This window comes from Phyllobates terribilis, unplaced genomic scaffold, assembly GCF_046119375.1.
Source record: "Phyllobates terribilis strain yellow unplaced genomic scaffold, ASM4611937v1 Scaffold_12__6_contigs__length_324123572, whole genome shotgun sequence".
In the NCBI taxonomy this organism is placed as follows: Eukaryota; Metazoa; Chordata; class Amphibia; order Anura; family Dendrobatidae; genus Phyllobates; species Phyllobates terribilis.
In genome coordinates, this window is record NW_027362772.1 from 72,312,788 (window position 1) to 72,325,760 (window position 12,973).

The 12,973-nt window shown below is 42.6% G+C and overlaps 1 protein-coding gene across 2 annotated transcripts; it reads right to left on the bottom strand.

Annotated features, from left to right (window-relative positions):
- Positions 1–1,818: 1,818 nt before the first annotated feature.
- PRMT1 (protein arginine methyltransferase 1) lies at positions 1,819–9,496 on the bottom strand. 2 transcript variants are annotated; one of them, XM_073655963.1, is made up of 11 exons: positions 9,301–9,496; positions 6,242–6,295; positions 5,437–5,538; positions 5,185–5,340; positions 4,843–4,906; positions 4,597–4,739; positions 4,413–4,500; positions 3,815–3,930; positions 3,259–3,409; positions 2,959–3,080; positions 1,819–2,701 (listed from the first exon to the last, which is right to left on the bottom strand). In XM_073655963.1, exons 1-11 carry the CDS (start codon positions 9,328–9,330, stop codon positions 2,618–2,620), a joined length of 1,110 nt encoding a protein of 369 aa, XP_073512064.1. In that variant the 5' UTR covers positions 9,331–9,496; the 3' UTR covers positions 1,819–2,617. The 2 variants fall into 2 exon arrangements, with proteins under 2 accessions (XP_073512064.1, XP_073512065.1); XM_073655964.1 differs by lacking the exon at positions 6,242–6,295 and having other exon boundaries at positions 9,301–9,493.
- Positions 9,497–12,973: the final 3,477 nt, after the last annotated feature.

Here is a 12,973-nt window from a genome sequence, read left to right on the forward strand (position 1 = left end):
ATGCAATGTCTGTAGACCATGTGGGCAACGCCATGATGAGGCCTTCGTCACACCAGTCTTACTCCTGGGTGGCATAGTGTACGGTAGCCAGACCCCTCTAGTCTTCATTTCAGGTATTAACAGCTTGGCATCATAGTGGTGGTGTGGCCATTTTTCCACCCCAGGCTGCAAGTTGCTGGTGAGCAGCCTGCATGGCCCAAACGTTCTACAGAGTTTCCAGACTTCTCTCCACACGTCATTGGTCGGTGATTACAAAAGCAGCTGCCAGCAGCGTATCTTGATGATTCAGCAGCAGAACCTTCCTCAGACCACCATTAATAACCTCACTGATAGAGGCTGTGCCAGGGTTTCTGCACGTGTGCTCAGAAGTTTTGAAAAATGTTCCTTCCAAATTTTCATTATTTGCAGATCAGTAACATCTCCACCCTCCTGTGATCTCTCATCATTACAACACAAAAAAAGTTGTGCAATGTCAGTGTGAAGATTTAAAATTGTGATGTCACACAGGTGACAAATGAAAAATTTTATAGATGAAGGGGAAAAAAAAAAAAACAACGCATTTTCACATTTGTGTGAGCAAGGACTTTGCCAAAGGTTTGGAATATAGTGCAGTTATGGATGATTAAGGCTTGTCCAGTGAAAAGTTCTCAGCTTCACCAGATAGGTAACAATTTACTGATCTGTGAGGGTTGCAGCGGCAAGAAAACCACTGATCAGGGAATTTGTATCCCTATTACACAATAAAGCAGCAGGTTACACATCTGACCAACACTCCATTTATTTTTTTATGGGTGCTGGGAGAAAAATCCAAGCGCAGCACCAGAGGGAATGACTGGAGCAGCGGTCAAGCATCTGCACTGCTGCTCTATTCTGAGCGGAGCACTCAGAATGGGGGGCTGTGCCCACGCTCGACCGCTGCTCCATTCATTCCCTATGGGGCTGCCGAGCCGTGCTCAAGAATGAGTGCATCAGCACTGATCTCATAGTGAAGGCTGCAGAAGTCGTCAGTCTTGTGACAAAACTGCTTAAGAACGGTAGGACGGGTGCGCATCTATATCTTCTATAATGCTGGATGCGTGTTTCTGTCCGGAGGCAGGATGGGCAGCGCCGGAGTTAGCACCGTAGTGTGGTATGCTCATGCACTCTTATTGTAGACCGCATCAAGAAAAAAAAAAAAAGTACCTGATAGCAATAAAAATGCTCACCACCCAGGTGTAGAACACGTTCAAAAGCAGCTCAGTGGTTAGTACTGCAGCCTTGCGATCCTGGGTTCAAATCCCACAAAGTACAACATCTGCAAGTTTGTATGTTCTCCCCGTGTTTGGGTGGGTTTCCTCCGGGTTCCTCCAACACTCCAAAGACATACTGATAGGGAAACTAGATTGTGAGCCGCAATGGGGACAGCAATGATGATGCTGTGGAATTAATGCAGCACATTGGTGACCTTCCTAGAGTGGTTAACCACCACTGGAGAATGTTTTGCCCCATCCATTTGATGTTACAAGATCAGATTTTAGTTTGAAGTTAATTTTAGAAGTGCTTATTTAACCCCTTCATGATATCTATACAGTTACATCATGACTTGTGTAGGTTTGCATCTTTCCCAGCACATGATGGCTAATTTAATCAACCATCATGTGCCTTCAGCCACAGCTGTTAGATACTAGGAGATATAGATCTCTCAAAAGCGATCAGATGATCACAGCTTCAAGTCCTTTAAGTGGACTAATACTGAAGAAACATTATTTGTGTCTTTAGTGTTACTAGGAAGAGGTAACCCCCCCTTTAATGATTCATCAGAAGAACCAGGAGACCACATCACAGTTCACTTTTTAATTTCATTATGAATGTAACCATATAAAAACCATAACTTATGAAGGTCACAATGGACAACTGATCTGTAAAACAAAAAACACCTTTCCGAGTCAGTATCTGGAGGACATATAAATCCTTACAAAATGGCAGATTATGAGGCCACCGCTGAGCCGGTGGGGAGGGGGGCGTCTATAGGAGACGATCACCGCTTGTGATTAGGAGCGACCGACGTGTCCACATCAAGTCCTGGCAGTCCATCCCTTTCATTCCAGCAGCATCCAGACAGCTTGATGGCTTCCGACATTTTATTTTTGGAACGGAAGAGATATGCTTAGGAGGTACTGTAGAAGACGAGTGCGATGAACACTGGGGGGGCTACAGTGTAAGGGGGTGTAACACTCCGTTTGCTCAAACTGTTCTTTAGGCATTACCAATAGCTACAGGTGACTCCAAAAGACACCTGCGCCCCTTAGAAAGGCCCGATAACAGTTTAATGGACGGTTAACAAAACCAGTTCATGATTAAATATTTACACGGCGTCACGCCAGATGTCTAAAGCTAGATGATATTCCCACCTCAAGCCATGAGGCCATTTTGGAGGTAAAGACCAAGTCATTGGTGTGGCCAAAGCACCAATTTAAAGACTGGATCAGAAGGGGGCGCTAAAAGTATTCTACCCCACTGAGGAAGACAGCAGGGAGTTAAAAAGGTGTATGCTATATGTAAGTAAAACCACACAGCTAATGTATAACTTGATGCATTGTTTTCTTCTGCCTGGTCAGATGGTTTCGATGTCTTTGCATCAGCGCATTCTGTAGTCTGTGGAACAGGACAATTCGCAGAGTTGACCTTTGAAGTCGATGTCGATGGTAAAATCCAAGTCTCGCTATAAAGAGAAAGCAGGAATAAGTGCTGTCAGTCCCAGGTAGATTTACACTCCTTGCAGTACAAAACTGATGACAAGTTCCCTTTAAATGCAACAAGAATTATACAAAGCCATGCAAGGGTTTCCACAAATCAAGATGGGAGAAGATGCTTTTTCCCCCCAGCTCCATTTAATAGACCAGACTCATTTGGGTCTAGACCTTCATATTGCAGCACAAGGCGGCTGACAGGTTCCCATTAAGTAACCGGAGAACTTACGTTGTTCTTGGCATTTGGCTTCATGCCTATTGTTCCAAATATCTCCTCTCCGGTCTTGACAGTCAAGTAGTCCTCCATGTAGAAGACTGTCTGCTTCCAGTGAGTGTAAGGAGACTCAGGGCCTGAAAAACAAAATGTTAGGTGGGAAAATATACTTGGATGGATCGGGCTCTTGGGGTAAAAAAGGAGACCCTCAGCCATGTTCTTAAGAAATTGAGTTTTAATAGACAAATATAAAAAGCTTCTTTGATTTAAATGAAGAAAAAAAAAACAAACAAAAAAAAAAAACACCACACTTACTAGTAGAGAAGCCCGTCCTCTTATGACAACGCGTGAACTCTATGTTGAAATAAGCGACCAGGGCATGGATGTAGTCATTCCTCTTCACTTGGAGGCAGAATGGAGATGTGAAGCTCAGGTCATCCACCTTTACTGTGTAGATATCCACTTCCTAGAATCAGAAAGTCATTAGTATCTGGAAAACTACAAACCACAGCTCAGCATTTCTATACATGAACTCCTAAGTACACCGAGGTTTTCTGCATACAGATGTTTATTGCCCATTGATAATGGCTGCACGGAGCTGCAGAAATCCATCCATCCTCATACTCATGCCAGCTCAGTTTGGCTCAGCGTGTATTTAATCTAAGTAGGTAGAAAGGAAAAAGATGCAGCCAGACAACCCACACACTTTACCCCCTACATCGGCAGTCAGGGGAGCGTTAAGATACAACAACATGAACACTAATGGTCCTGCCAAAATTGGAATCTCACTTTTAGAGGTTAGATTGTAGAGCAAGTTACGAGTATCAAGATGGTGACACCATCATAAATGATAGCACTGTGGTATACAAACCTTGATGAGACATGAATTTGTGACCAACTGTTTGGGGTCGACCACATCAACTAGAGGTTCTTTGATGGCAACATCTTTAATACAGGACATGTCAAATCCATAGACGTTCTCCCACCCTGAAAGATAAAGCTTGCGTTAAAGCTTTACAGCAAAAGGAGTATTTATTACAGAAAGGAATGAACTATTAAGGACCTGAATCTTTACAGACTCATACTATGGAGGTATTAGAGAGCCTCAGTACAGTAACTCAGCAAGTGTTTTAACAAAACTCATGACCCCTTCTTGTTTTATAGCATGTAATAAGCGCTGCATAGTGGGCCTCACTGATCCAAGCTGCGGACAGTGTCTGCACGGGGCGAGGCTTGTAGGAACAGTAAATGGGAAAGTGCTATATCTAATATTTGTAGTAACAGGTTGTGAGAGGCAGGAAGATTTAGACTGGGAAGGGGCAAGCCATATAGTCTGGAAACCATCAACCTATCAATGGAAGTAGATGTTTGATGTACAACAAAGATTGCAACAGGGGGTGGAAGTATATAAATAAAACTTGTACATCATTTCAGGTTTCCAGAAACCCCTCGTAATGCAAGAAACTTACAGTGAATTTTGTAGTCTTTGTACTGTCGGTCTTCAATAGCCGTCACATAAAGAGTTGCACGATCAGGGAATATAAGACCATCGGGTGTCTGAAGGAGGAAAGAAAAAAAAAATTATAATAAATACGTAAAAAAATAAAATTTAAGATGGTTACTCGTTAGAAGCATTCTAGATGCAGGACTTACCAGCCACTTATCCCGGGCATAGATGACAGTGTTCAGCATGGACTCGTAGAACAGACAGTATCCCATCCACTCGCTGATTATTATGTCCACCTTGTCTACAGGCAGCTCCACTTCTTCCACTTTCCCTTTGATGATCGTTACAACTGTAGAAAACATCACTTTGAACTTCAGCATCAGATGACAAACAAACAAACAAATAGATTCTCCATTATTACACAATTAGCAAGTCTGGAATAAGGATCTTACCGTGATCCAGTTTGTTTGCCTTCACTATCTTGATCGCGTAGTCAGAGATACTTGAGCACTCAATCTGTTAAGAAAGCAGGAATTACAGGTTTGGTTTAATCTAATGGTGGGTTAATTTCTAATCAATTATTCATTAGTGGAGGTGCGGTTCACCCGCAGACATGTCTGATCTCCACCGCATCCACAATTCACAGCGGCTCATACTACAGATATATTCTATATGTATACTCTATTATGCATGTATAGAATATACATAGCTGTGAAGTCTGCTTAAATAAATTAAGCAGCAATCTAGCATCCCCTGTAGTGGAGACTCAGTGCCTGGTTGTCAGAGATTCTTACCCCAATAACTTTCTTTGCTCCGGCTTTTGCTGCAAACATGCAGAGGATCCCCGTCCCGCTCCCTACATCCAGGACCACCTTATCCTTAAACAGGTGTCTGTTGTGGAACATGGAGTTGCGGTAGGTCAGCGTCCGAACTTCATCCTTTAACATTTCCTGCAAACGATCAAACCATAAAGCCCCATTAAGAGACTGAACAAATAATAAAAAAAAAAAATTCATGAAATAAAGGCAAGAAACTAAACAACTTACCTCGTGGATGCCAAAATGTGCATACGAGTCAAAATAGTAATCTTTAGAGGTCATTTCTTCTGCTGAAGGCTTCACTGTGCTCTCTGGTTGTGTACAGGAAACCTGATCAAAGAGATGGTGGAAGATCAGCAATCATCTCCAGAACGGGAGTTATATTCATCCTCACATTTCTAGGACAGCCGCAAGGTGTACCCGCATTAGAGCGGAGGACCATGCACTGTGCAGGGGTCCTTCTTTGGACCCCAGCTGAATTAAAGTGGTATTCCCAACTCAGTGAGTGACCACATTGTTGCATATGCCATCACTTAATGATAGGTGGAGAACTGACCTCTTGGGACACCAGAACTAGATACTTTGTTTTCCCTTGAATAGTGTAAAGTTTGTAAGGAAAGCCTGAAGGGGCATAAGGCTGGGGCCTCCATTCTGACCTCTGCTACCACCAATAAGTATAAGTGATTGTATGTTTATATGCCATCACTTACTGAGATACGGGAATACCCCTTTAAGCCCGTGCAACAAGTGCCAAAATAGGTAGTGATGTACTTGGGGGCAGTGCAGCAAAACAGGATCCTGGACTACCAACGTGAACGTTGCCTATCAGTGTTAGTACGAGGGGGCTCTACCCTCACCCCTGTGAGCACGAAGCATTGGTCACGGACCCTATGCCTGATGTGAGGCTTCTGCCACTACTGCGGAATGAGTCCGGTTGGGAAACCAGGACCCCACGGTCTGCACCGATTACAGCACAGAAGTGTACGGGGAGCTCTACATAAAACCTCCGTAGCCCTGTGTAAAGGATATTTACATCTTCTACTGCAGACGACAAGTTCATTCCATTGGCCAACTTGGCTACAAAGTTCTAGGAGAAAGTGACAAGGAAAGACATTGTATTAAGCTCCGATCCCAAAGCAACGTCACAGGGCAGAAAGAAGGGTAAAACTAAAGAGGTGCATTTACATTACATGTCTTGTGGCCAGCAAAGGACCGCATGCATCTGTCAGTAGGATCAACCCTCCAAAACAGTCTAGGCAAGATCTCAGGATGATCTGTGTCCCACTGATAGATCTTACCAGCTCATTTACATATTAATAAAAAACTTGGATTTCGACATCAGATTGCAGATATTTTATCCACCTTTCTGTAACCTGCGTGCCCATATAGATGGCTCAGGAGGGTTGATTCCTTTAGTATTCTACTGCACATCAGTTAATAGATCGTTCTGTGCATATAGAATATAACTGCTCTCGGCAGCACATGTGCTGCTGAGAACAGTGTTTTTTTTTTTATTATTTATTTATTTTTTTTAAGAGACGTGCAGTGTAAATGCACCCAAAGACTATAGACCTAGATGATGAATATGCAACTTTTCACAATGGCTTCAGGGAAGGAGTGTAGCATACGAGACCTAGGGTGAGAAGAATTGGACAAAAAAAAAAAAAAAAAAAAAAAGTATCCCATCAGATCAACAGCTGCCCTGTTTACTAAACCTAAAATTACTGCACCAAGAGCACAGGGGTAGGTTAGTAGAGTGGTCTTAATGGGGTTTTCAGATGCAAGTCACATGTACGGAGGGTGCTTGAACATTGCTCACTACAGTGGATATCAGATGTTGAATCCCCAGGTGTCTACAGTGCTTTATTCCCTGTCACAAAATCATACTTTGTAGCAGAGTATGGACAGATAATAGCCAACACTGAAAGAGCATCCTGCCAACAGCTATACAAGATGCCCAGTACCCAACTATCCCATTTAAAGGGCATGTACCAAGTTAATAGGTCATCTCCCATTGACTGCTAGTTAACCAGATACAGGGCTCACTATACTCTGCCATCTCCAGGGGTCCATAGAGAATGAATGGAGGTGGGAATGCTTGACCTCCACAAATTCAGAAAGTGCTCCCATTTTCAGGGGGGTCCCAGCAGAAGCCAACATTAAAAAGGGATTGGGACATTATCCTCTATAGGAAGAGTGCACAACTCCAGTCCTTAAAGACCACCAACAGAGCAGGTTTTCAGGATTTCCTTAGTATTGCACAGGTGAAGTTATAACCACCTGCACATGTGATGATTCCAACACCCTGTGCAATGCTAAGGAAATCCTGAAAACATGTACTGTAGGATGCTGCTGATATTTGTTCCTTATTCAGCATTTTCTTTTTACAAAAACAATAAATACAATGCAGTGAGGTGCCCTGATTTGAATACGCTTAAAAGCAGTTACAAGAGTCATAGAACTTGCACAAAAATGGGCATCAAAGGGCATTATTGAAAGGGTTAAATGACTTTGGGCCACTGATCTCACACTGCAGACACAGATTATGGTGCCCCAAATCAAATTCAGGTCATTCCAGCCTGGCCCAAATGGGTTCTGGGCATGAGAACTGGCATCAAAGAGGACAAATATTCAAATCTGTGAAAATTTGCAAAGTAACTAGTGTATTTCCAGAGGTTACATGACTTTAGACCACTGATTTCACACCAATAGACAGTGATGCTCACATTAAATTGAGGTCACTCTAGCCTGGCCCAAAGTCATTTAACACTTTAAAAAACACCACTTATTCAAACTTGTGAAAGTGTGGCCAGAACCCATTTGGGCCAGGATAGAGCAACCTAAATTCAGTGCAGGCATTAACTGTGTCTGCAGTGTGAGATTTGTTGCCCAAAGTCATTTAACCCTTTCAATAATGCTCTTCAGTGCGCACTTTGATGCCCTTTTTTTGGGCTAGTTTTATGACTTTTGTAGCTGCTTGTAAGTGCATTCACATCAGGGCACCTCGCTGCATTTTTTTTTATCTTTCATTAAAAGAGAAAAAAAAATGGCAAATAAGAAACCAACTTCAGCATTAAGTGTTGGTGGCTCTTGAGGACTGGTGTTGTGGATCCCTGCTCTATACACAGGATGGGGGATAACTGGTTTGGTGGGTGACCCTCAAAAAAAAAAAAAAAAAAAAAAAAAAGACCCAGTTTGATGACCAATGGAGGTCTAATCAACCCCTTTTATTTACTATAAATCTATCAGTGTTCGGCAATAAATACCATAGAAGAAAAAAGTTCTCTTGCTTGGCTAAAAGAAGGGGCTTCACAAATTAGGGGATAAAGAAAAAAAAAAATGTACATAAAATAAACACAGCTTATATTTCACTATTACTCCGCACTACAGCAATAGTTAGATGAGATTGCAATCTCTCCCCACCTGACTACAGCTGTAGTATGGAGACCCCCACTATGAGGACCAGAGCACCTACCTATCCCCTCCTGTCTTGGGGAGAAAAAAAATAAAAATCTATAAAAAGTGAAGGGGAAATCTTCCTAGGGTGTCTATGTTAGGGGGAGGGGGTGTATGGACAGTCCCCTCATCTAGGGATAAAGCTGGTCTCTGGTAGGGACCCCCTCGAACAGTACCAATCACTTAACCCCCCCCCCCCCCCAGATATTACAGAAGTGGGTGGTAAGGGAGCCCTGCAAGCCCCCCAGTCACTGTCCCCATATAAATCACTGCCCAGTGGCTGATAACAGCGAGGCCCTGCGCCCCCAGCGCAGCACTAGGCCCCATGAGAGGCAGCACCATGCGGCCTGACACAGCGCGGCCATGCACAGGCCGGGCCGCACACGTGGGGCGCACACAAGGCCGCCCTTTGTTACCGGCATGTGGGCGGGGAAAGCTGACGGAGCCGGAGGCTATCACGACCCCCGGCCCCAATCACGACGATACCGGCCCCGTAGTCGCATCACGCCTGCCCCGTGCCCCCGTTACTCCCCGCACTAGCCTATGGCGGCCTACTCTCTCGCTTTCCTTCCTTCACCCCCTCCCTTACAATGAATGAGACCAGACGCCATTGCGCTCCCGCCCTCAGCTCTTTACCTCCATATTGCAGGTGCTTGCCTCCGCCATGCTGTCCGCCTCTCTCTTTCGCCTCCAAACCGTACACGTCTCCGGTACGACTTAAACGACAACCGGCGAGAGAACTGCGACATGCGGCGAGGCCCGTCACTATATAAAGGAGAGGGAAGCTCCGCCCACCGCTGCAATCTTCTGGCGCCCTTAGTGATTTACATAGCTATGGCTTGATTGGCTGACGTTCGAAATGTGGGCGGGTAGTACAAGGAAGCGCCGCCCCCTATCGCTAGATGATGGATGTTTTTTTTTCTTCGGATGCGCCAGTGCTGGAGGAGAGGAACGAATGTCAGCAGATGTGGCCGTAAAGCGATAAACGGCTGCTGCAAAATCAGCGGTGATCAGTAATAAACGCATCTGCGGATTATCGGATTCCATCCAACCTGATCTGCACAATCGCTTGTACGATTTATTAAAGAGAATACAAAAAAATCGAGGCATTCTAGAACGTTTGATTCTATTTCCAAAATAATAATAATAAACTAAAAAATAAAATAAACAGATTTCATAATCCACTGTGATTGGTCACAACCCAATACAATCAGTCCTAAGGATAATTTCACACAACATTATGTACAGACCCTCTGCCGGTCTCATGATCCAAAATCAACAGATCATTATTAAAAAATATATATGTATTTTGGGTTCTGTCCAGAAACAGCGCCACACATGTCCACAGGTCGTGCCTGGTATCACACTCAATTCTGCAAATCCAAATGCAATCTGGAAATGTGTGGCACTGCTTTTGATGTTTTAATCCAGGATAACCACTCAATGGGTATTGTATGTTCACACTGAGGGTTTTGAGTAGTTTTGGAGCAGAAAATCCTCCTCCAAACTTGGGCGTTCCTGCTCCAAAAATCCAGCACAATGGATCAGTATGAACATATCCCTACAGGTAATGTGTAAAGGGAGGCTTTTCGCCAAGTTTTTGGGGAGGATTTTGAAGAAAGATTTCCAGTTCCAAAGTTCAGGGCCACATTGATTTTAATTTGGTTCAAGTTCTGGTACCAGAACCCAAACTTCATCGGGTCCACTCATTCCAGGTCATATGTTCAAGTCTTTTCAGTGTTTTTTTCTTTTGCTTTAGGTTTTGAAAAACTTCTTGTTGGAGAAAAAGTCCATAACACTAGAAGGCGGATTCTGCTAGAAAACACTGCATATTGGCCCTGTCCAAAAAAAACTTCAACAGCACTGTCCAAAATTACTAGAGGAATCAAAAAACTTCTCCAAAAACTTTCATAGGGAAGGAGAATTTCCACTAGAAAATTCAGTTTTTGACCACCTCAAAAATCTCTGTGTGCACACACCCTTATCTGTAAAATGATTTGTTCCCCCTAGGACATAAAACGGTGCCAGGCAAACAGCAGATTTTTATTTTTCACACTCATGTGATAGAGATCAATACATAAAATTCTTAAATTAAGTCACTATTCTTTTTTTGGGGAGTTTTCACTGAGTTTTCTGCAACAGATTCATCAAAATAGTGGACTCCAATTCATGAATTTGGCGCAAAGAACAATTTTTTTTTTTTCTGTCCCTTTTTGTGACTTTTCAGTACAAAAATTTGCACATTTTGCAAAATGGCTCAAAAAACCAGGGTACATAAAATCACTCCAGGGCAAGACTGGGGTAAAGAGTTGAGCCAAATTTTGCCACTTTCTTAAAAAGTAAAAATATCCAGAAAATCCAAAATGATGTAAAAAAAAATAAATAAAAAAATTGAAAATTAATAAAACCACAAAAAAAGGCACAAATTGTTTGTGATTTGCAACAAATTAATCAACGTCACTAATTTAGAGGTATTTGCTTAAACAAAAAAACTGGCGGAAATGCAATGATGAATGGGGCTCTATGGCTGCAAACACTTCATGTGAGTATGGCGGGTTTATGGGGGGTCGTTTTAGTGATGTTGGCGATGCAGCCTTCACAGTTCTGCAGATTTCGTGGTTTTGTCAGACGAGTGTGTCATTTTACCGCAGTCTATTTTGTATGGTTATAACAGGTAGGAAAAAATTAGAAAAGCTTTACTTTTTTTTTTTCCATACGATAAAATTGATGCAAAAAAAAAAAAAAAGGACCACAGAATAAAAATGGCCAAAAATCAGATTTACTAATTTGTGGTTACTCCTGAAGAAGTTTGAGAACTGCGAAACGCGTCGATAATACCGCAGTACTTCCATCCTTGTGTGCCCTGGATCCTTCCTGCGGGATTCCACCAGCAGGACTGAAAGCCCCTCTAATATTCCCCTACTGAAAATCGGATTTGGCACACTGATGAAAAATGGTTCTTTATTTTCTCATATGCAAAAAAATAAAAAAAATGGACGTCTGAAGGTCGTCATTTTTCTGACGTAGGCTAAAGTGGGTTCTTCTAGCCTCTGCCTGGCTTGGATAAGGTCTCTGCAAGTGTACAAACCCTTTAAGGAAAGCAATTTTAAATTAGTACTCGGACCGTGAATGTCGTTTGTACGAAACCAGCCTTAGGCCTCATTCAGACAAATGATTTTTTTTTTTTTTTTCTGTACGAGAAAATCAGGCCAATTATTCTGATCAATGTAGTCTGAGTGTTAACCGATTTTTTTCGCACATGGAGATAAAAAAAATAAATAAATTCTCCACCTTCTTCACCTGACAGTCCGTGAAAATCTGACTGCACTCGGATGTCATCTGAGTGCAGTCTGATTTTTTCATGGACTCATTGATTTCTATTGCCGATTTTGATCTGATCCTCATATCAAAATCGGACGTCTCTGATATTTTCCTCTGACCACTTGGTCAAAGGACATGTGAATGGCCCTGTAGACTACCACAGGTGCGAATTCTATCCGTGAAAAACAAGGACAGCACGCGTACGCCAAAATCAGACGTCTGAATGAGGCCTTAAGCATTTCAGTTCACTTGCTCTGTCAGGACAATGGCTCAGACATTTTTAGGCGCAGGGGTCTGCTATCCCCCATACATTTTGAGACACGTTTCGGCATACGTGGTATGACTGGGGCATTGTAAATTACCTCAGTGTTGGCAAGACTTAAATTTTTCGGGTGGCTCATAAACATCACTATTACAACCCTGAGGTGATGAATTTATTTTTTTTAATCTTTTTTTTCAAAATGTATAACTGGGTTATGAATACCGGGGCCTGGTCTAAGTTTTGGTTTGGTTTTTCACAGGCCGTGATTTATCGCCCATAGCAACCAATCACAGAGCAGTTTTCAATGAAACAAAGCCATTTAAAAAATGAAAGCTGCTCTCTGATTGGTCGTTATGGGCAACAAAGACACTTGTTGTTTTAGATGGTTTAGGCCCAAAATGTTGACATAATGTGTGCGTTATATTTTACGGCACAGTGACTTTACACTACAGAGAATAGATGTAGGCCCATTATACATATCTATGACAGCAAGAATTCATTTACCAACCAGGGGTCCGCAGATTTTCCTACATCTAGTTTTGGGTTTTTTTTATGGAAAAGTGTAAAAGAATTGAATAAAATTAAAATTTTATATCTAGTTCAGAAATTTCATCTATTCATTCTCAAAACATTTTGGATTTATGTTATTATTTGCACCCCTTCAGTATATTCCGTGAGACCCTCAATATGGCTATAGGTAGTCACCTGCACCTGCCTGTGGTGCGG